Genomic DNA, 24,091 nt, shown 5'->3' with positions numbered 1-24,091 from the left:
GAACTATGTGGGGGACATTCCTTGGGTGCCAGCCACAGTAGTGGGAGTCACTGGACCTCGCTCGTACCAGGTGGCACTCGAAGACGGACGCTTGTGGCGACGGCACATAGACCAGCTTAGGCGCAGGGTTGGGGACTTGGACACTACCGAGGTGCCCCCAACTGCGCTTGCGGCCCCAGAAGAGACACGTACAGATGGCGAGGCCCCACCTACACTTCCCTCGCAAACCACCAGCGTGGAGCCGAACCAAGCCGCTTCAGAACAGACTCAGACCACTCCACTTGCGGAGGCTCCACCCACAGCAGCGGATCCAGGGGAGTTGGTTCCAACGCCACCTAGGGTCGCACCACAGCCTCAGCGAGAACTGTGTGGCCCTCCGGACTTGGCTACCAGTCCCCGGCGGTCTGGCAGAGTTTCCAAGCGCCCAACTTATTTAAAGGACTATGTTGTTGGACATTTATCACTGTTGGTCTAAGTATGGGAAATGTAACCGATATGCTTTTGTGCCTAATTGAACCATTACGCGTAGTGCTGTATATAAGGAAACCATTACAATTGTAACTAACGCCTTATCTCGGTGGGGAGGGGTGTTATGTAGTGTAGTTTCACCCTGGGCCAACAGGGGGATACTGTATATAGTTTTCACTCAGGTCTGTAGATAGTTTTCACTCAGGTCCGCGGCAGTTATTTTAGGCGGGAACTCTGGGCTGTGGTTGTTACAATGTTGACAGCCGGCTGCCTATAAAAGCAGGCCGGCTGAGCTGTTTGCAGTCAGTTCTATTCCAGCTTACAAAATAAAGAGCTACTTGAAGAAATCGCTGTGCCGGCTGCTATGTCAACCCACTACTTAATACGTACCTGCCTTCGAAACGGCTGTTGCATGTACAGGCATATATGCCGTAACAGGGCATATAGGTGCTGGTAGGGATCTTAATTGGGAAAATTGCAGGGTTAACCCTCCATAACCAGACAAATGGTCTCAATCCCGTCTGGAGTCTCTCCAGGCTGATATATATAACATTTAAAGAGAGGTGAGATCTGATCATAGATCTCAATAATCTTGTTTGACCCTGTGAATGAAGATGTTCACACAGAGCCAGAATTCCCAAGATAGCATTTTTCTGGCAATAGTCATGAATATCTTTGAGCGTTTTCCTGTCTTTCACAATATCCCTGCGAGCAAAAAGGTACTCTGCCTCTGCTTCAAAAAGATTCGTGCTACTTTAATGAGTCAAACATGAAAGGGTAAAGGACAAAATAAAAGAAGGCAAGTATTTATCCCTCGGTTTTTGATGGCAGCCTCTAGTCTTTGGATTTCCAGAAGGACCTGGACTTTGAGCAAGGCAGGACCAGAGGCGGTTACCCAGACTTTGCCTTCTTTGGGGCTGGTGAGACTGGAACCAAGCGAATGCGGGTGGACACTGCAGTGCCTCCTTGCAGATTTTCAGCAGTGCAGGTGTACAAACCATCATCCACAGCACGTGCTTCATCAACGTAAAGGATGCTCTCGGATTCCTGCTGCACCTGCCCACCACGCCGCACCAAATCTGTGCGTTCGCGAACGTAGGGTGGTCTGCCCATCTGAAAGTGAGGAAGGGCATTATTTGAGAAACATGGCAGTCAGTGCACAAGAGCGTTTAGCAGTGGCTTTTCCCAGTGTGTGGAATTCTAGCGGCACCCACTCCTGTAACTTGGAAATTATTCAGGTGCAAGCAAAGCGCATGACAAGGTTGCCTGGTGTTTATCTGCAGAGGAACAATTTATGTTTTCATTCTGGCCTACTCATTTGAGGAGGTCAGGCCAATCATTATTCAGCTTGGCTTTGTACACTCTCATTGGCTAGGTTTGTGGGTTGGGCTAGCCTTTGTTCAATTTCTAAGGGGGAAATTCCACAGATCAGCAGGAAAGGAGACGGGCTTAAAAGACCCTTACTGTTACAGTACAAGCCACTTTTCTTATCCCACACCCACTCACCCCATCAGCAACCTGTTACCTACTTGCTGTCCTGGATATTCCCACGTGAAATCGACAGCAATTTCTGGTTCTCCAAAGACAGTGCACGTGACATTGAAATTGTCTCCAACACGGAAGGAGGCCACTGAAGCTCTGATAGCTGGCTTGGGAACGGAAGAAGGATCTGCAGAGTTGGAAATAAAACACACACCAAAAGAAATCAGCATATAGGCATCAGTTTATGCCACTGCCCCATTGCTCCTTGTGGAGTTGTTAGATAGGCATAGCATGGCGAAATTCTACAGTTCTCCCACTTGCAGCACAGGCTGAATGGAAATGGGGCAGTCTGAGGCCTCTCCCACACTCTCTCCAGCCTTAGTGATGCCCTGCGACAAGGCCTTGCCTGTGAAGCCTTCTAAATCTGACTAGTACCTTTGTGCAAGTCCAGCAATGGGCAAAGATTTGCATCAAGGTGTCACTGATAGAATAATGACTCCAAACTTTGACAGGTGCCGCCAACTCCCTGCCAAATCAGAATTACTTCCTGCCTGGAGAAAAAGGCCTTATTCAGTTGACATCATGGAAAGTGACAATACTTCCCACTCCCTTCTCATAGGCTCTCCCAGATTCTGCCTGGGTCCTGATTGCCTGGGAGTTATATATAAATCATTTTAAATTAGGTTAGAATCAGTTTTGGGCATTAGTTTGCAACCTGTGGTCAGCAAAGCAAGACTCCTTTCCCTTGATCGGCATGACTGAATCTCCCTGATCATAAGCACATCCCTTGGATAGAATGAACACACCTGCATTCTCATAGTCACATTCCCTTTTGCAAAAGAATAGAACTGTTTGATTCAGCCTTTCTCAACCTGTGGGTCCCCAGATGTTGTTGAACTGCAACTCCCATTACCCCTAGCTAGTAAAGCCAGAGCTAAAGGATGATGGGAGTTGTAGTCCAACAACATCGGGGGACCCACAGGTTGATAACCGCTGGATTAGATGAACTTCTTTTATCTCTAAAGCAGCCACATACCCTTTGGGGACAGTTTGGGCTGAACTAATCTGAATTTGACAAGCTGAGTTTTAAAAAACATTAAAATGAAAAAGACAAGCAGATTGGTGGACTTTTCTTTCTCCCTCTCTCTCTTATACACATACACACACTTGGGAGATAGAGAGATAGATGATTAATTGTTAAGGCAACTTACAGTTCACATAAATCAGCATGTATTTTGTGGAGATCTGCCTCACCCCATCCACATTGGCCATGCAGAAGAGGGAGCCAGCATGGGAAGGTTGTGGGCGGTGGATGATGAAGCCCCTCTTCACATCATACGAGATGTCTAGTCCATCCACAAGCACTTTCTCGGGGGGGAACTCCCGGTGCAGCGTCACTTTGGCTGCTGGATTTGTCACCTGGCACGGCAGGAGGGTGGGGTGGTTTGTACGCAGCTGAATCACTTCATAGTAATCTTCTGTGGGCACAAATAGCTCCTGAGGGTCTGAGGGGAAAACAGAAAGGGGCGCTTGGATGTGCAGAGATAGCATCTTCTCCTGGGCAGGGCCATACATTATTGTCATCTATAGCCTCTCTATAAAATCCACATGGGATCATTTGTCAAAAAAGATGCTGCCTCTCAGTGAAAAGGGTTCCCAGCTTTTGAAATGGCACCTTTGGACTAATCTCCAGGCCATACCCACAGCCATTTCATTTACCAGCCCTCCTCTCACCCTCCTGATGGAATATGCATGGGCCGAGGATGGCTGGTGGTGCTGTAAGTGTGTTTAAAAGTAGCCAACTGCACAGATGCAATATTCACATTTGCAGCTCCACCCAGTTTTCTTCTGGCCCTGCCCAGTATTGTCAAGTGACCCTCATAAGTGTGTGGGGAGTATATTAGGAAATAATGACTAGGAAAGGGGAGGCCAGAAGCAGGGAGGAAGAAGCCCACCCCCCACCGCCTTAAACCAAGAAAAAAGCCTGGCCTGTGAAGAAGATGAATGTTTTGCCCATCTTGTCCTCTCCATCACGACACTCGCTGTCATGGCACTGGAAGGACCAGCAGCTGTACTCGCCCGTGTCTGCCGCGGTGGAATTGGCGACGGTCAGCTGACTGTGCCTCTCAAAGTGTTTGATTCTGAAAGAGACAAGGGCGAAGATGAGGCAGGGAAGAGCTTTCCCCTCCAGACCTGGGACGTTCCATCCATAAGCACATTCACCACTGAACGCAAGACCACGTCACATCTACCCAACACAAACAGCTGCCGTCAATATGCTCACCGCAGTCGCCTCTCCACGTCGTCGTCCTCCAAGTAGGGAGGGTATCTCCATTTGACCGCCTTTCCTTTGCAGCGCAAGTCAAGAGCTTCGCCTGCTCTTAGCACCAGCGTGTTGGACACCTTCTGGAACTGCCCCTTTGCCACCGCCCTGGTCAGAATGGTCGGCTTGCCTTCCCTGGGAACAGTCGTGGCTTTAACTTGGCTTTTCTTTAGAAACTTTGGAGTCCCCTGTTTAAGATTTTTACTTGGCACTTTGGGAAATTTGGAGCCACTGGCTTTCGGCTCCTTCGTGGCTGCCTTCTCCGAAGCTTTGAAAGGCTTTTCTTTTTGGCATTCAGCTACGAAGATAAACATTTATAAGAAACATCACAGTAGTGGCCTTGACCTTCACTTCATATATACATGATATAGGACTGGTGTCACCAGTCTCTTGCACCAATCCTATTTTTTTAAAACTTTCTATTTATGAAGGTCATCTTGCCACACCTATCAGGACTATTGCCAATTGAATACAAAGAGTTACCTCGGAAGTCAAATGCCTTGTGAGTCAAATGTTTAGGCTCCCAAACACCGCAAACACAGAAGTGAGTGTTCCAGTTTGCGAACGTTCTTTGGAACCCAAACGTCCAACGTGACTCTCACGGCTTCCGATTGACTGCAAGAGCTTCCTGCAGCCAATCAGAGGCCGTGCCTTGGTTTCTGAATGTTTTGGAAGTCAAACAGATTCCATTCAACTTCCGAGGTACCACTGTACACAATACACTAACAGATATTAAGCTTCTCCCAAGTGCATGCCTTCCAACTGCTTTGGACTACAACTCCCATCAGCCCTTGTCAGTGCTGCTGTGCTGGCTGGGACTGATGGGAGTTGTAGTCCAAAACAGCTGGAGAGCACCTGGTTGGCGGTGGCATGGTGCACATGCATGGAAAAGAGCCCCCAATTGGCTCCACTGGTACATTTGCACCCCACAGACCTTGCTGGCAAGCAGCAGCCAGCGACTCACCTGACAGGAGGTCAGGTAAGTACCTTGGTCCCATCACACCATCTGCTATTGCTTCTCTGGACTTGAGCTCAAATGAGACCCACAAGCACTGGAACCAGTTGGCAGCCTAGGGGTTCACAGAACATCTTGCCTTAAAGGAGGCTTCCTATCTTTGCCTGCAGAATGAATTTCTAAAAAACTCTAATTAAAAAATCAAATTAAAATTTTGGACTCTTTGCAAAATGCATGTATCTGCAAGTATAGTCCACCCAAACCATGACATTCTCAAACGGTCCTGATATATCATGTTTGCAAATCTTCCGGCGAATGTTGATTCTGCAAGTTTGCTGAGTAGCTTTGTTCTCTTGTCTGCCCCTTCACCAGAGGTGTACCTAGGGGTTGGTTCGGGGCAGGGGCAGGTACCCAAAAAGGACCTACCAAACTATGGAGTGTCACTGTGTGACAACACAGTGATGCTGCAATGATAAGATCAACAGCGGGAGAAGCTTCCTATCCTTCTTGCACCACAACACAAAGGTATTTGGGGTTGTTTTGCCTTTCCTCCTCGCATTGCCCTCATTCTGGATGCTTCGAGTATTTGGGTCCTGTAAAATGTAGTAATTTCTAATGTGATTATTGTGGTAAAGTGGGTATTTTCTGTAGGAGGGTGCCAATACAGCTCCTTGCCAAGGGTGCAAAGGAGCCTAGGTACGCCTCTACCCTTCCCATATTTATAGCAGTGTTCCCAATTGTTTGTACATGTAGGAATTCTGCACTTGCAATCTAGTCCAAGGCCAGGTCAAAGCTCAGGAGCTGATCTCTACCCCAGATTGGCTCCTGGGGCACAGCAGCAATGAGAGGCTGTGGGTGTTCATGCTCCCCACAAGAAATTCCTTGTGTGGGAAATGGAGAAATGCCCTGAGCATTTTAACATTTATTTTTCTGCTAGAGAAGGGAGAGGAATCGTAGGAACACAGAGGGACAAAGGACAAAGGAAAACATGACTTACCCCAAACAAAGAGGAGGGTGAAACAGCTCAAAACAGCCAGCACTTTGAAATTCATCCTGGGACGAACCAGAGACAAGAAAATATGTCTCTGCACAGCCAATTTACAAGTGGCGAAGTTGCTACGTGTTGCTGCAACTTCCACAGCTTAGAAGAAATCTCACACCAAAGTGTTCTCCTTGGTGGGCGGGGAAGGCGAGGGGGTGGGTAGTACGGGGTAGGAAGGAGATTTCAAACCAAAGCAAACTCATGGCTTGCCCCTTTCAACAAAACCCCTTTCACACATGAATGCCGCAAGGGGTCAGGATCCTACAGGGGAGGTGAATAGGCCTATTCAGTGCAGCACTCTGTCAGACGCGCTCCAGGCTTAAAACCCACAATTTCCAATTACAAAATATTATGGCTGATCCTTTTTCAGATGCATTCCGCAGAAAGCAGCGGGGGACGGGCAGAGAAAGTAGTTGATGTTTCTTAGGTTTAATGAAAGTAGCTCAGGCGAGGACCAGTGCCTCTCTCCATTAGAGATGGAAGAGTCTCTTCATTTCTGTTTTCTCAGTTCTTCATTTCTCTAATATTCACTTATCCACATTTCCACATCATTATGAGATTTGTTTATTTTTAAAAGTCCTTATAGAAATTTCTCAGAGTTTCAGTTTGAATTTCTCATAGTGAGACACATTTTTGTATATTTTGCCCAATATACTATTCCCCCAAGCAATTTCCCCTAATTCGATGCATTTCTTCTATGTTACTTTCACTAATATATAGCTGCATTTTAGGATACGTATTGTTTCAGGAACCCTGGACCAGATAGGAATTGAACCAAAATTCTCCCACCCTCCTCCTCCCAGCACAGCTCCAGAGATGCTGTAAAGCTGCAGATAGTCATCAGATCCTCTGAATACTAAGATGAGATCCTTGAAGAAAGGACAGTCTACAAATGTAACGAAGAAATTAAAATATGAATGCTTTACAGCATCTTTAAAGTGAATATATTATGGCAGATCTTTTGATATACTGGACATATTATGCACATATAACTGGTAAATCTGTCTTAAACTCTGCTTAAATTGGAGTTACGCTGGCACACACACACACACAGAGAGAGAGAGAGAGAGAGAGAGAGAGAGAGAGAGAGAGAGAGAGAGCGCTTACCAGTATATTGCTGTGACTATACAACTGGGAGTCTGGGACATAAGTATCTAAGGTGAAATTAAACGTCACACTATGGTGAACAACTTGTTGTTGCAAGCATTGCAGCTGGCCAGATGGAACGATCCTCCCTCTCCTTCCCTTACACCCCTGACCACCCCAGAGCCAATCTGGGGTACAGAAGGGTACAGGTGGAGGCAATGGAAATTCCTTTTTTAGCAAGTGAAGGAGGACTTACATTGACGGGACTCAATGAGGTGAATCCCACCCCTGTTTCTTATCTGGATTTCCACTTGACCAGATGAAAAAAAGAACCTTCAGATCCCCCCCCCCATTAAAAAACTGATTTGTACCCTTCACTGTTTATAAACTTTATGTGTATAGATATAGATATATATGTTTGGAGACTACAATTCTCATAATCCCTGACCACTGGTTCTGTTAGCTAGGGATGATGGGAGTTGTAGTCCCCCAAACAGCTGGAGGGCCAAGTTTGGCCATGCCTGGTCTAAAACAAACCATTAGAATGACACCTGGACGCACCCAAAGTCAGTATTTGTAATGGTAACGAACATGAATAGAACAGAGGGTTAAATGGTAGCAATATATTTGCTCATTAATTGATGGGGCAATGGTTACAAAAAAATACAGGGAAAGTTTTTTGGCACATCACAAGCAACAGACTGAAGTAAATAATGGAATGTTGCACCACCATTCTGCGAGTAACTTCAGGGAAACCTGTGATAGTAAAGCACGTGCAGCAACCTGTTTTTGAGCAAATTAGCTCATGCGCATGCATGATTCAATCAATAAGCTGCAACTTTTATCAATTAATAGTAAGATAATAAATGATAACAACAATAAAAGTTCCTTTTTATTAGTTTTAGATGAGTGAAAATGGGGAATTTGTAACAGATGGTCTAAACAAAGTTTGGCACAACTTTAGCATTGTTTGCTCCCAAACCCCAAGGAATGGACAATTACAGACATTTCTGCGGGATAAAGCGCATTTCAAATTTCAGCAAGCAAAACTGGATGAGCAGTAGAAGACAGAGGTCTGTTGTGCATAAACTTGGGATAAACTACAGTGCCCAGCTTTGCCCTCTCTGGAACATGAGGAAGAGGAGGTCCTTCTCTTTTTCAGGTACAGCATGTCCAGCCAGGTTTTTGCTCAGCCTCACTGGAAAGTGGTAGCCCTAGGAAACACCCGTTGCCGAGTATAGGCCGGGTCTGCCATCCATTAGATTGCCTTTATGAACTGTGTGTATTTGGTGCTGGGCTCTAGATGGAGTTCCCTTTGGATATTCAGCTACCCCCATGTGATTAGAATCACATGAGGGAGTGACGGGATGTGGCCCATCAGAGGTGTCTCTGCTGCCAGCTCAGCTACTCTCCATACCTTGGAAGGCCAATGCCAACTGGGCAGCAGGGAGACTTCCCGAATGGCTTATAAGCCTGCACAACCAGATGTGCCACTGTTATTGCCATTATCCCCACATTGCAGATTTGGGGAGGTGAGGAGCAAAGCTGTGGGAACTGTAGCTTGTCTAACGAAACCATGCTAAATGGGGGTACAGAACAAGATCCACTTGTGCAATGGGACTTCTTCCCCTGGTCCATGCTAAACCTGTTCCGTGGCTTCCCCAAACTCTGCAGAGCAGATTTAGAGGGTAGGGAAAGGTCCCATTGCACCAGCAAACCTTGTTCCATGCACCCAGTAACTTAGCTTGGTGAACTCAGCCACAATGCTACACCAGCTCAGCCAATGGATATGAATTGCATGCATTACTTAACTGTGAGTGTCCAATTATTTGTATCGCTCAAGAGTAACCTTCCTCAACCTCATACCTTCCTGGTGTTTTGGACTACAATTCCCATCAATCCCAGCAAGCTTAGCTGCGCTGGCCAGAGCTGATGGGAGTTGTTGCCCCAAACATCTGGAGAGCACCAGGTTGGAGTGCTACAAATAGACACATCTATAGATAGTTAAGGGAAGGGTGAAATCCCATTCTTATGAAGTCCTTTCACCAGGGAAGATGGTTGCTCCACACCCCAGAGTTATTTCTCCCAGGTGACAGCTGGATCCATGTCACTTGTTGCCTGCTTTGTCTTCTCTGGGGATGGATCTTGGTGGCTGGATCTCTCTGCACTGTGGTGGATCCCGTAGCCAAAGTAAATTAGGAAGCCTACAGCACATAAGAGGACAAGGTGAACCAACAATGCCCCAGATAGACCCTCCTCCTCACAAATATATCCGTATTAGAGAAAGCTCCTTCATTTGAAATCACATCAGGACATTTAGCTCAGGTTGGCCAACTTGGTGCCCTACGGATGCTTTGGACTACAACTCCCACCAGCCCACCAGCATGGGCAATGTCAGGGGATTATGGGAGTTGTAGTCTACAAAGTCTGGAAGGCACCATGTTGGCTACCCCTGATTTAGCCTATAGATGAAATGCTCTTCTGTAACTGTCATATTCTAGGCACAAATTCCTTCACCAACTCATTCACACATACATGGATTTAATTTGATTTCTCTTAGTTACTTGGCGCTTGCTGACTGACTTGCCTTGTTGAACATCTGAACTGTCTCTGTTGAAAAGCACTGTATTTGAGGCAATGCAGTGTGATGTGAAAGCTCTGTCTCTAGAATTAGATCAATGGTGGACCATTTAAACACATCAGTTTTGTTTAATTTACATACCCTGCTCTGCCTGGCTCCACCTCAGGTGTGCTACAGTGCTGATACTGCAGTCATCAAGTAACCACCAGGTATGCATGAACCAATTCCATGAGAAGGAGCAAAATATTAGAAAATACAATGGTTGGTTCAGCAGCTAGACCAGCATCTTTGCTGCTGTGCTGCCTAATCCTGGCAAAAGAAGGAAGACCAGGGGGTCCAAACACACCCACCGTGGTGGTCAGGGCACTGCCAAACCTGATGCCCATCTTGTATTAATCCTGATAAGAGCTAGGTAGCACTGCCTTATAATAAATTCAGATGACACTTACTTTCCAAATCGTTATTATTTCCTGAAGTTCCCTGAATTGTGGCACATTTCTTAACGGCTTACCAATAGCCATCCACACCATGTACCGAAGCCAGGTGTCACCGCTGAGTTGGACCATTAGGTAGCTATTGACCAGGACACTGAGGATGGGCAAGAATGGCTGACAGGGAACCTAAACGAGTGCAGAGATCATTTGAGATTAGACATGAACGTTAGAAAAAGAATATTATTCCCTGTTATGGCCCTTGGTAACTCTGAGAGAACATGCAGGGAGAAAAATACTCCCACACCTAGAGTGCTGTGCCCAGTTTACCACAATTTAAGGAGGATATTGTCAAGCTGGCGTGCACACACACACACACACACAATACACAGGCTGCATTGGGAAGAGGAGGACAATGAGGAGCAGATAAACAGCCCTCAGGTCAGAAGCAAAGATGGTAAGAAGTGGATCTCACCCCACACAGAAAACCCCCTGTTGACAGGAATTTCTCTACGTACCCTTATAGTGCAATCCTATATGTTGAGTTACTCCCAGGTAGATGCATGCTTCCCATGAACATTCACAACACGTCAAACATAGTCATGAGGCTTGCTAGGCAGTGTCAATTATGAAGTCTCTTCCTTACCGTGAAGTCTGCTGTCTTCTGGCTGTGTGGCTGCCTCCAGATGATTAGGGACACCACCAGAATCCCCAGGAAGAGGAGAACAAGGCAGGTGACACACCAGGCACCTCCAGATAACAAACATGGCAGTCCTGCTGTGCTCAGCACGCACGTGATGCAGACTAGGACAGCTGGAGAGAAAATGGACTCTGAAAACCATGCTGTGAGGAAGCAGGGGGCATCTTCCTGGAACAAAAGACCACCCCATGCACCACAACAAGTGCACTGGAAGAGAACTAATCATAAAGGCAAGGCTCAGTTGACCGGATAATGTTATGAACCAGTTATTTGTGCTTGTTTCAAGTGAGGCCTGTAATAACTAAGCAGGGCGATTCTTTATAGTTAACAGCTCCTTGCTTGGTTTCATCCTGCTCCCTTAACTTAAAGACCTCATTTCTTATTTTTCCAATCTGAAGTTCAATTTCCACATCAGTTTGTGATTTCTTTCGTTACACCCTCATGAAAGTTCACCTGCATTTTTCAGTGAGAATTTTCTTCTGATAGTACCACCTTTTTAAATGCAAAGTTGCCTCATATACACATTTTTTACAAAGCGCATTTTCCTAATATTTATATTTTCTATTACCTAATGCACTGATGTATACATTGCTTGGTCACTGTATAACTTGTATACAGTGCAAAATTCAAAGAAGTGCAAATTTTTACAGCAGCCGGGTATCATTTCCCAAAGCCTGAATCAGGCAAGTTTGCCTGTAAATGCAAACTGCATTCCCCCCTCCAACTGATGCTCCAGTACTCACCAATGACAAGCACAGAATGGGACACTAATGTGGAGGAGCTCTGGTTCGGGATCATCTGAGGATGGATGAGGAGGTCCACCCAAGGTATTCTGCCTGGACCTTTCTTTTGTGGTGGGCCAAGGGAGCTGGGATCAGGTTGGTACCTGCAAAGCAAGTTAAACATCAACGAACACATCAGTTAGTATCTGCCTTGTGTCCAGATAGCTTTGTCAGTGGAATCTGCAGCATCCCTGGCTGACGGTAGAAGTGGTCTTGGCAGTGCAAGCTTTCCAAGAATGTCCAGCTCAAAGAAAGCCTCAGAGAAGGTAAAGATGACATTCACTCACATGCAACAAGATTCTGAACAAAGAAATGCCCAAGGAGGCCTTGCAGACTGTGCCTTGTGATTGAATAATCTCTTTTATGATGAATTGTTCTTTTATCATTTACTTATGTGTGTGGTTAAGAAATCCAAAAGCTGTTCCCACTGATATCTTACTAGTTTCAAGGAGATAATTGCTACAAAGCAGACTAAACAGCTGCTAAATAATTGCATCACTGTCAGTATGGCTGTTTAAAATGTGTAAAATAGAAGCTAGTCTAGCATGGTTTGAAATTCTACCCAGCCAATTTTGATTTCCCCTGCATTTCATCAGGGGTAGCCTGTTGGAGTTCTCATGCCAGTGGTGAGTGCAGACAGTGTTGATAATGGAAAGAGTCACAGACATGTATTCTAGATTAACTAATCTGGAATAAAGACTGCCCTGCTTCCATTTTCTCCATAAGCCAGCTCCAGAAGGTGTTTTATTTATCCTACAATAGGTGGAGGATCTTTTTTTTTTTTAAGTAAAACAGACCAATGAAGCTACTTCTCTGGAATGACATTTATATTATATGGGATGTTGTCATGATGAGCACTCCATATCTGCATCAAAGATAAATAAATAACGGACAACTCATTACCTGAGGAGAAGAACACAGACAGCTACTAGTGTGTAGGCCAGCAATGTCCCAATGGACATCATATCAATCAAGGCCCTCAGATCAAAAAGGAAAGCCATTAAACCTGTGAGAAGAAGGAAGAGGGCCTGTAGAAAACGCCACCAAATATTTTCTGCTAATTCTTGTAGCCTTGTAGATGAAGATATGGTCTCCTGCAGAAACCCTTTCCCAGCGAGCTTCCCTCCCGTCAAGGAGAGTACAGGTCTGGGGACCTCCTTTCAACGAGGGTGTCAGGGACTGGGCAGAGGAGGAATGGTGGAGACCGCCTCCCCATCCTGATCCTCCCAGGGAGGAAGAAGAGGAAGACAGTATAGATTTACAACAGTGGTTTCTGGGATGTCATAGCTCAGAGACAGATGAGGGGGAAAGTTGGGAAATAATGGGAGAGGAGGAGGAGGCACAATCGGAACAGCAGCTGGCTGGCACGGTGTCATTAGACAACATCCCAGCCCCTCCCTCTCCCAGAACCCGGCGAGCCTTAAAAGTAGGAGAGCAACAAGCTCAAAGACAAAGGGCACATAGCAGCACCCGTAGAAGTGAAGAATGAGGAAGTGGGAGAGACGGGGGGGTGGAGATTTACTCGGGACATCACCATTATCCAAGAGGCTGGGTTCTATAGCCTCTCTCTGTAAATACTGAATAAAAAAGGACAGTAAGAAACTTTCCCTTGTCTTTCTACTTCCTGGGCAACCAGCTGGGAGCTGCTGACTGCATCCTGACAGAGAGGCAATTTACATAATCTTGTTTAGAAAAAAAGAGAAAAAGAAAAGAAATCCATCCATAGTGACTTTTTTTGTCAGCTATAGCATTTCATCAAGCTAAATGTGGAAGGTACACCTAAGTGGTCTCTCATGTGCTCAGTGTGGCACTCCAGTGCAATCTCCTTGAAACTGAGATATGAAGTTATAACATGGATCATTTAAATGATTGCTTTACCTTGTCCTTATTCAATCCAAGACAATATTAGAAAGGAACCACAAAAATGGCTTGATGGGTTCATTCTTCATGAGGAGAAGGTGTTAGAGTATTGGCTGGAGTCTCTTTCTGTTTCTCTCTAATATATAAAATTATAAGGAAGTCACAGACAAGTGGCACTGTGAACTTCAGTGTGATGAGCTGCCAGACCATCAGGCAGGCAGGTGGAGCAAGAAAGGAGAAGAGAGGAGGAGGGATCCAGAGGACAGAGATGCAGGGCAAGGAGAGAAGGAAGGAACAAGAGGATGGCGATGCAGGCAGGTGAGCAGGAGGCAGCCAAGGCAAGGTGAGGAAGAGGGACCCAGAGGATGGAGATGTGATCAAGGAGAGGCGAGGAATTATGCCAGGGGTGGATGGGAGTTGTTTAGGTAAAGCAGCAGGAGAGGTTGGCCAAGTGTGAAGGGAGGAGGAAGGGGGTGAGGTGGGAGGGTTGTGGGGTTGTGGGAATAGATAATGCTGGTGAGCAAAGCAAGCAGGGAAACAGGCCCTAGTCACTAATGAAAAGCTTGCATTTTACATGCATATGGAGATATACCTTGGAATCCACCTGATTCTGGCATGGGGAAGGTCAAGGAACTCTTGCAGTCTAACATTCAGTCCCACAGGCTGACCTGCTCTGTGTTGAAATGCTAGCCTAATGTCCCGTTTCTATACATTTTTTTTAAAGCAACTAGTATTGCTTTCAAGCAGGGAAAACCAACATGGTGCCTTCCAGATGTTTATTGACTCCAAATCCCATCATCCCTGACAATTGACCACAGTGAATGGTGCTGATGGGAATTGCTTTGGACTATGTGTGCACCCAAATATGACCCAGCAGGGGTCTTCTTAGGTTCCTTATTTCATATTCAAACTAGATCAAGTCCAAAGTAGGATTCTTAGTCCATTGTCTACTGGCAGGTTCATTCTGAGGTCTAGTCAATGTTAGAGCCTTTTTCCATGCATACCTGCAACAGCTCCAGACACCAGAGTTGCAATCACTGGGCTCTGTCGGCTGCTCACTTTGGCCAAAGATTGGAAGAGGAGTCCATCCCTGGCCATAGCAAATAAAATCCGTGGCATCGGGAACATAGAACCTAGCAAGCTACACAAGAAGGCAGAGAAAGTGAAGAAAATTCTCAAGATCATAGCCTCTTCTTCCTTTTCTTTACCCGACTCTTGTACAACAAGATGTACAAGAGACCTTGCATTACACACAATAAAGCAGACCTTTATCAGGCATAGAGAACAAATTTCCAGGATTTCCTATTGCTTCAGTCGAAATGAGTCTTAAAACTATTAATTGCTATTATCAGAGTGGTGTAGATCTGTAGATCTTGAGGTCAAAGCAATGCCTTAGGAGTTCATTGTACCCCAAAGCTCCATCTCTGCTCATGAGTGAAATCACGTTTGCACCTTGGTAGCTGGTGCACAAAACATGCCTGATACACAAAGAGATGTTATGATCATCATCATCATAAAACGGAAATCTTTATGACCCAGAGGACCAGAGCTTTGTAGAAAGAGGATCCAAGGGCAGACACGATAGTAGAGTTTTATGAAACTATGAATTATATAGAGAGAGAAAATGAGAGAGGGAAGATTACCGGTACTGTGTTTTTCCCTTATAATACTAGAGTGTGGGGTCAGCTAATTACACTGATCCAAAAGGTACAAAAGGTATGATTAATTTATAAAACTTACTGCTGCAGGATACAGTGACAGCCCTGGAAGTGAATTAGATGACTTCATAGAGCACCAGTCTATCAAGGTCAATTAGTATCATGTTAGATAAACAGAACCTCTAAATATCACTAATTGGGGAGCAAACAGTGGGGAAGAGGGGTGTTGCTTCTATGCTCTGTATATGAGCTTCCTGGAAGCATCTCTCTGGCTTCTGCTGGAAACAGACTACTGGGCTAGATGGACCCTTGGTCTGATCCAGCAATGCTCTTCTTATATCCTTAAAATGCAAGCATGGGGGAAATTGCACATCCTGTCCTTACCTGGTGGTCAGAGCACAGAGAGACCCCACAGCCACAGCATATTTGGCCATGCTCCATCCATTGTATTCAAAAGCCACTGGCAGAGGGCTCATGGTGTCCAAAAGGTGGTAAGGCATCATCAGGGTCAAGGCAGCTGAAACACCGGAATAGGCTAAGAAGCAGATGAGCAGAGAGAGAACAATCCCCACTGGGATGGCTTTTGTGGGGTTCTTGACTTCTTCCCCTGGTAAACATAAACACAAGAAGTCACACCATTCTGAAATCCACACGTCGTCTCGTATGGTTAACCTGTCACTGTAGAGATTAAGCAAAGATTTACGTGGTGCTTTGGTTATTCCAAAAGGATTGCCTATGGGTTTCTGTTCCAACAACAGCCACGCCTAAGTCACAACACATTCCACTCCTCTTAGGAGGGGAATTGGACACAGGAGAGCTTTAATAGCAACTGGCTCCCTTGTGAGGTGAATAGATATTTTCTCCTTTCTTTATTAGGTGCCAGATGCGGTTATCAATCATGGACGTTTTGTAATTGTCTTCTTTCTTGCTTACCTGTAGTCGCAATGCAGTCGAACCCAATGAAAGCATAGAAGCAGGTAGCAGCTCCAGCTAAGGTCCCACTGAAGCCATAGGGCATGAACCCTCCAGCCCCAAAGTCCCAAGTTGCATTGCTGGATTGGTTCCTGTCAAGGAAGATGACATAAAGGAAGTCAATGTCAGAAGGATCTGATTGGATATAGTTGGTAGACAAGTACAGCAAAGGAGGCAGGAAAATGGTAGGTGGGCATGGATCCGTCCTACCATTAGGCAAAGTCAGGTAGCTGTTTGGGGATTTCATGAAAGGACAGCAAATAGATATTTGAATAATTTGTATCCTTCTCTGTAGAAATGTAACCTGCGTGGCCTGTGTTTACTGCAGCCCAAGAGCTTGTGTAGCCATTCTCTTACCTAAATCTGAGGGTAGCAGTCATTAACAGATCATTCTTGCTCATCTTCCAATTCTTCAGATCCCCTTTGATGAATCCACTGATTATAATGAATAGAAGGACAAGCACATTGACAGCTGTGAAGACTTTATTCACTGTGGTGGATTCTTTTACCCCAACTGAGAGGAGACCTAAGGAGTCAATGGATACAATGTCTCATTGCTTGGGCCTCACAACTGTTATGGATGGAGGCCTGAGGCAGTGTCCTTTGCAAAGTACAGTAGATATGAGCAATTGCTGGTACCATATGGAAAATCTGAGAGCAGGGGTGTTTCCCAGCCTTACCTGAACTTGCCAAGAATTGAATATTGGACCTTCTGCATGGAAAGAAGAAGAAGAGAAGAGTTTTGGATTTGATATCCCGCTTTATCACTACCTGAAGGAGTTTCAAAGCGGCTAACATTCTCCTTTCCCTTCCTCCCCCACAACAAACACTCTGTGAGGTGAGTGGGACTGAGAGACTTCAGAGAAGTATGACTAGCCCAAGGTCACTCAGCAGATGCATGCAGAGGAGCGGAGACGCAAACCCGGTTCACCAGATTACGAGTCTACCGCTCTTAACCACTACACCACACTAGCTCCACAAAGCATGTCCTCTAGTCCTTTACTACCGGACTTTGCATGAAGAAGGTCCCATGTTCAATTCTTGGCAAGCTCAGGTAAGGCTGAGAAAGACCCTAGCTTGAAACCATGGATAACTGTTAAAGAACAAGTGGCAAGTCCAGCAGAAACAAGAAAGACAGCAACAGAGTAAATGCAAAAGACCTGTCGGTAGGGATGGGTGAATAGGCCAGTTTTGGTTTTTCTCAGTTTCTCATTTTTCCAATCTTAAATTCAGTTTGCCACATTCCTGCAAGTTTGCATATGTCTTTTAAGAAGAAATTCTCAGGAAAATTAATAAGCATTTCTGCGAGAATTTTTCCTACTATAAACATTTTTATATGCAATTTTACCTTTTTGCAAGGCAGTTTCCCTATATATAATGCATCTTGGATGTTATTGTCATTCATGCATTTATACACACACTTTGTTCTTCACATTACTTGGCTGGAAAACTGCACTGCAAAATTTGGATAAGTGTGAATTTCAAAGGATTGCTGTGCTCATGAATGACTTCAGAAAGTGCAAATTGGGTATTGTTTCAGAATTGGGCTTATTGTGTCTGAAAATGTGATTTAGGTAAGCTAAATGCAAACCAAAGTTAGTTTCTCCCCCTGCCCCTACTGTGGACGACAATTACAGGGTTTGGAAACTATACTGAGATGCTACTATTATTCAAAACCAATTTGTCAGAGTTGCATGGTGGGAAGGAAAAAACTCCTTGCATGTATAAAATTTAATGGGCAATCTCCAATAAAATTGGTGCAGGGGGGGTTTCAAGGATCCTTACAATAGTAAAAATAAAACAAAAATCAGTACAAACATACCTGTCAGTAGGACAATGAGGCAAACAGCAAAGATATCAGGGTATTCAGCTAGTCCTGGAGAGGTCATGGCCATATGGGTGCTGAAAAAGGTGCCAATCCGTTTGCCCAGGAGCTCATCAAAAGTAGCACTCCATGCTCTGGCTACACTGGAGGTACCTGTAGAGAATCAGCCAGTTTAAAAATAGCACTGCCAAATATGGGTACAGTACATCGAGCCTTAAAAATGAGGGATATTGCAGGGCCCTGTGTGCTGTTCTATGTACACAGGTATAAAGTATCAGCTTTTCAAAGCTTATGGACCTCTGATGGTCCATGCGAAACAGCAGCATTCTCAGGTATAAGATGTCCATTGTGTACTATGAAGCTGTGCCCTTTTAGCACTCTCTTTCAAAGGAAGTATGTCAGCCTTAAACTGCTGTGTGGGCAGCACATACATTATATATGACACAACAAAGAGCATGTCTTTCTTCTTGCCTCCGTGCTCGCCCATTTCACCCCTTGGCTGCATAATTCTTTTTCCTCATTGTGTCTTTTCATCTCAGTTTATTGGGGGGGTAGTTTTTATGCTCATCCTGCTTTTATAGGGAACACTGCATTTTTGACAGTCCAGACGACACATCACCTACGGTATGTTATGCCAAATAACAAGCACAAAATAAAAAGCTTAAGTGTGCTATCACTCAACCCACTTTTTTGCAAATTGGGAATGATGCACCCACCATGATTTGAACTTGCAGTGGAAGCTCTCCTATCATATAAGATTCCCATGGACAGATCCCTTAGAAGTCAAATGAGCAGCAACTTTTAGGTATCAGACATTGATAGGATTTTATTTTATCATTCAAAACATTTCTATACTGACCTTCATTGGATCAGGGCAGGTTACAAAATCTGCCAGATAAATATGTGTCTCAAACGACCACATTATTTGCAGTAAAAAAAACACCCTCTGCACAAGAGATGTACTGTCACTATATCACATTGGAGGGTGGTCATCTTAAATAAGTGTATACTGACCTATTCCCCTCTACTGCTATTTTGTATTCACATATGGATTCTTCATGGTTTTGTGCTAATCATTATTTCAAATGAATAAATAACTGGCTGCCAACGATTGGTAGTGGAAGTTCTTGTGCCCATCACATCGCTGGAAAACCACAGACTAAATACACTGAGGCCCAAAAGAAATAAGGGATCATTTCTTGACAGGAGATTCAGCATTTGTTTCCATCCACACTGTGTGTAGTCTAGGGGTTGCGTTCAACATTGTGCTTAGGTGAACAGTCCGTCAGTGCAAGGATTTCTCCTTCTGCAGCAGAACTTTCTTTGGTTCTCTCTCCTGAATTTGTTCTGCGGGTTCTCCCAAGCCTCCAGAGAAGATCTGGGGATAGTGTGGGGGCACACATCCCCTTGCCCTAGCACTAATCCTTGCACTAACAGGAAAAGTTAGTTGAATGCCACCCAAGTTTTCCAGTGATGAAATGGGCATGAGTGGATGTGGTTGTCATAATCATTTTCATGAAGCTGCCTTAGACCCTTCTCTGACTGTCAACAGTGCTCCAGGGATTAAGAATGGGACCTTTCACAGCCCTACTGGAAATACCAGAGTCTGAACCTGGAACCTTTTGCATGCATAACACAAAATTTGAGCTACAAATTCAACTCACATCGACTTTTTTTTAAAAAAGTTCTGCCTGCCTAGTTATTATTTCTTAGGCCCATCTCTTTGGCTTATCAATGAAACCACATGGTAGATGTCAAAACACAGAAGCCCAAAACTTGTTTATACCAATTATATAGGAGAGCAGGAGGTTCCAACCGGTGACGAATGCCCACAGCTCTCCAACTGTTATGTAGCTGTAGAGATAAGCTGATCCGGTTAAAGGCACCCGGGCTCCAAACTCAGCGTAACACAGTCCTGCCAGGATGGACACCAGAGCAGCAATCAGAAAGGAAATGATGATACTGGGGCCCGCGCTGGTCTTGGCTACTTCCCCTGCCAAGAGATACACCCCTGCACCCAACGTACTGCCCACACCCAGAGCCACTAAGTCCGAGGTGGAAAGGCAGCGACGCAAGTTCGATTCTCTACAGGCACCGGCTGTTATTCTTTTTCTACGGGAAACCATTTGATAGAAGGAGAGCACGGAATCCGAGACCGACATCTGAAAAAGAAAGAATCCAGAGAGATCATAAACATTGGTGCGACTATAAAAACAATAACAACATCAGAAAACCTTCCTGACAATCTGCCTTGGCTGTGGTTTAGACTGGATGACCTTTGAGGTCCATGAGAATGAAATAGCAAGCAAAATATCCCTCCAGCAAGCATATTCTTCACGGTCTTAAAATGCAACACTCTCCAATGGCTGAAACTCTTTCTTCAGAGAAACGGCACTATCATGAGTTAACGGCATTATCATCAGGGGTTCAGTTCAGACCATCACAGGGTGACTTTTCCCCAATGATATTAACTAACATGCAAGTAGTTCAAGGACCAACCAGTCACCCATAGTCTGCAATAGCAAAATGGTTTTGATTCATGATCTATACAGGCATTGAATGATTGATTCCCTGTGCACTTAGACTGAAACATGACTTTCCTTGTGGTGGAAAGGAAAGGAGGAGGAAAAAATTACTCTGAACCCACAAAACTAGAGCAGATTTATCCGCTCTGCATCCAGCTCTACATCCCCGAAACAGTAGTACTCTGTAGGTAATCCTTCATACAGTTCAGAGTCCAATGGGACAAACTTCCTGGGAATTAAGTTTTCTTAAGTACAATCTAAACATATTTCAGCTTTTGGATATCCCTGGCTATGGCTTTCAGACTAAAGCTCTTCCCACAGCCCTTGCCACCTTAATATCATTTCACATTGGCTGTGAAAAATGTGCTACATTCCTTTCTTCTACATGTTACTTCTAGGACCTCTCTGCAACTTTGGATCCAAGAGGCTGTTCCTCTGCAAATCTGATAATCTGCTGCTTATAGCCTTTCTGTGAGTCTGGAGGCTGACAACAAAGCAATTCACTATGAAATTATTTGCAGTCATATGAAAAGGTTAGCTGTTCACATGGCTTGCATATTCCTTAGGGTTTAGAGTAGGGGCAACTGATCCTGTGCCCTCCAGATGTTGGACTCCAGCTTGCACCGTCCATGGCATTGGTCATATCGTCTAGGGCTGATGGGGGGTGTAGCCCAACAAAATTTGGAGGATACCACATTGACTACCACTGAATTAAAGTTGCTGGGTGACCCAATGGAATCTTGAGCTGTTGCTTCACACATCTTGGAAACACAATGACTAGTACACTCCAGTTCATACATGCTGAGAACCCTCCACCCATCTTTGGATCTGCATCATCACCACAACTACCAACATAAATGGGTACTTTTCTATTTGGAGCCGGTATTATTACCTTGCACCTGAAAAATAACACCAAGTCCTCCTAGATAAATTATAATCACACTAGCTAAAGGCTATTTCCCACCTATATATGAGGTGGAAGGGAGGAGACAGGCAAATGAAGGCAATTAGCCAAGAGTTAAGGAGCTAAGGAAATTCATTCTCTGTTGCAAATTGGCAGGACAACTCATTACTTCTTAAAATTGCTGGTTTGGTATATGAGCAGGCTCCAGGGCCAATCCACAATGCAGAGCACTAACCACTTTACGATCACGGCTGCTCCAGAGCCAATTCAAAACATTTTTCTGGACAAGATGGCACCCTCACCATTACATGCACAGAAGCCAATTGTTCTGGCTTCTTTCATTACTGAATTTTATTTCTGCAATGGCTAGTTCTGTGAGTTTGGGACAGGCCAACATTTGTCTTCCAATGCAAGAGGACGACCAGGAGGAACACCTAAGGAGCTGCAGTCACTGTCCCTCAGCATGTGTTGCCTGAGGTGGTTGGCATACTCTAACAGAAGAGCTGGAACATAACTGGGGACTGGATCCACTGAAGTGGAGAAATCAAATGAGATGAGAATGGTGCTGACCATATCATTCCTTCATATATTACACACCACAGATTCTGCCTAATGTGCCAGAGACTCAGAACAGACGTGAGTTTTGAGTTAGATAACATAACTGGTGGCTAGCCTAGAAAGAAAGGTGAACGGGTGGGAAGACAGAGGCCAATGAAGTCTCAAAGGGAAGGTAATCCACAGTTACAGAGCACCCACAGAGAAAAGTATGGGAAGAAATGTCCCCAGAACACACATTTGCCTCCTGGGACATAACATTCTAACAGTGAACTTCAGACTGTTCCGCATTGTAATGCATCTGTGAGGGAAAGTTCTCCAGCTTGCAGAATTCTGAACGTGGTTGTTTCAAAGCTGATTGCAGAGGGAGGAGAGCCGAGGAAAGTCCATTTGTATGACACTGGGTGTCTCTTGGTAAAAATTATTTCTCTAACACTGTTCCTTAAACATATTGCTGTGGTGTACAATTTTAAATAAAAAGAATATAAACTGTAAGGCAGCTCATGTCTTTCTTCTTATTTTTACACATATTTTTATTAATTTTCACAATTAAACAAAACCATCACATTAAAGTAAAAATAAAAACATAAAATAAACTTCAAACAACTGTATTCACATAGTATGAAATCCATGTTTTGGAATTACTCAAATCCCTTGACTTCCCTCTACTCCAGGCTTCCTCACCCTCGACCCTCCAGATGTTTTTGGCCTACAACTCCCATGATCCCTAGCTAACAGGACCAGTGGTCAGGAATGATGGGAACTGTAGTCTCAAAACATCTGGAGGGCTGAGGTTGAGGAAACCTGCTCTACTCCCTCCCCTGGTTCCTTTGTATTGTCTTAATTTATGCATGTCAATAACATCTTTATCTTTGATTATCTCCAAATTTAAATATTCTCCATAATCTTACAAGTGTTTTAAAAATCCTGCTAGTGTATTAACTTCCTTACAATGCTTTTGTACATAAGCAATAAACATTTTCCATTCTTTATATTTGTTATGGTCTTGATTTCTAAGTTTCCCAGTTAATTTGGCCATTTCAGCATACAGTACTCCATTAGTTTGATTAGGGCAGCTCATGTCTCTTTGTTGTTCTTCCTGCCTCCTCTGTCAGATATTAAGTCTGTCCATGGAATGTCCATTGGCTATTGCCCCATAGGCTGGCTGTGCACTGCATCCTAACCCTTCTGGGATTCCAGCTTAATTTGGAAACTGCCTAAAATCATTTCGTAGCTGGCCCTTGCAGTTTACTATCATTTTCCGTTCATGAATTCCTTTCTTTAGCCCCACCCCATCCCAATTTTGATGTGCATTATTATTCAGCTAACAGGTGTAACTGGCAAATCTGTAAGGCAATGCACAAACTTCCCTTAGTATGTGAAACTAAAATGACAAGAAAGCATTTTCACCATAGATTATAACACAGCACCAACCAGGTGTTGCTTTTAAATCAACAAAATCATGCACTTATACTCAGGTCATTAATTTACAATATCATTCACTTACCCTTATCAGGATTTCCCTTTTCAAAACGTGCTGCTTCAGTACTCACTGTTGCTTGTTTTAGCTCTCAATTAATCATTCTCCTCTCTTGGAGGACACCTCTGTCCTACTCCAGCCCTTTTCCCAATTCCTATGTTCAGTTTTTTTCTCCTCACATTTGTCACACTTTTGAAAATTGTGCTTTTGCACACTTTTTGCACTTTTGCAGGGCAAAATTGAATTGCAAAAGCATGACTTGCCTCTTGGCCCCCACCCAGGCCCCAGTTTGTAAACTAATCTACTTACTTTTGCTCTTTTTCCAGACACTTGCACCAGCTCCATGCTGAGAGTCAGAAATGCAGGGAGGGAGGCAAATCCAGAGTCACTGTGTAGGTTTGTTTCTGCCTCATTTGAATGCATTTCATAAGATGTGTAGCCCAACCTTCTTTCTCTCCGACC

At 44.6% G+C, this 24,091-nt stretch overlaps 2 protein-coding genes across 7 annotated transcripts; both read right to left on the bottom strand.

Moving 5' to 3' along the window:
* Positions 1–1,202: 1,202 nt before the first annotated feature.
* LOC309361800 (platelet-derived growth factor receptor-like protein) lies at positions 1,203–6,416 on the bottom strand. Of its 2 annotated transcripts, XM_081897022.1 has the most exons (7): positions 6,226–6,387; positions 5,238–5,343; positions 4,235–4,571; positions 3,940–4,091; positions 3,162–3,455; positions 1,998–2,137; positions 1,203–1,581 (listed from the first exon to the last, which is right to left on the bottom strand). In XM_081897022.1, exons 2-7 carry the CDS (start codon positions 5,269–5,271, stop codon positions 1,360–1,362), a joined length of 1,179 nt encoding a protein of 392 aa, XP_081753148.1. In that variant the 5' UTR covers positions 5,272–5,343; positions 6,226–6,387; the 3' UTR covers positions 1,203–1,359. The 2 variants fall into 2 exon arrangements, with proteins under 2 accessions (XP_081753148.1, XP_081753147.1); XM_081897021.1 differs by lacking the exon at positions 5,238–5,343 and having other exon boundaries at positions 6,226–6,416.
* Positions 6,417–8,223: 1,807 nt separating this feature from the next.
* Positions 8,224–24,091, bottom strand: LOC309364019 (cationic amino acid transporter 2-like). 5 transcript variants are annotated; one of them, XM_081900684.1, is made up of 12 exons: positions 23,939–24,091; positions 19,952–20,327; positions 18,163–18,318; positions 16,698–16,866; positions 16,302–16,432; positions 15,753–15,975; positions 14,715–14,851; positions 12,754–12,856; positions 11,812–11,954; positions 11,015–11,181; positions 10,449–10,557; positions 8,224–9,560 (listed from the first exon to the last, which is right to left on the bottom strand). In XM_081900684.1, exons 1-12 carry the CDS (start codon positions 24,050–24,052, stop codon positions 9,433–9,435), a joined length of 1,956 nt encoding a protein of 651 aa, XP_081756810.1. In that variant the 5' UTR covers positions 24,053–24,091; the 3' UTR covers positions 8,224–9,432. The 5 variants fall into 5 exon arrangements, with proteins under 5 accessions (XP_081756810.1, XP_081756813.1, XP_081756812.1 ...); XM_081900687.1 differs by lacking the exon at positions 23,939–24,091 and adding an exon at positions 21,897–22,397; XM_081900686.1 differs by lacking the exon at positions 23,939–24,091 and adding an exon at positions 22,165–22,397.

Source organism: Podarcis melisellensis (assembly GCF_964234715.1).
Source record: "Podarcis melisellensis genome assembly, chromosome: 2".
Lineage (NCBI taxonomy): Eukaryota > Metazoa > Chordata > Lepidosauria > Squamata > Lacertidae > Podarcis > Podarcis melisellensis.
The sequence above is the reverse complement of the archived record's forward strand: the minus strand, read 5'-3'. Positions and strand labels throughout refer to the sequence as shown.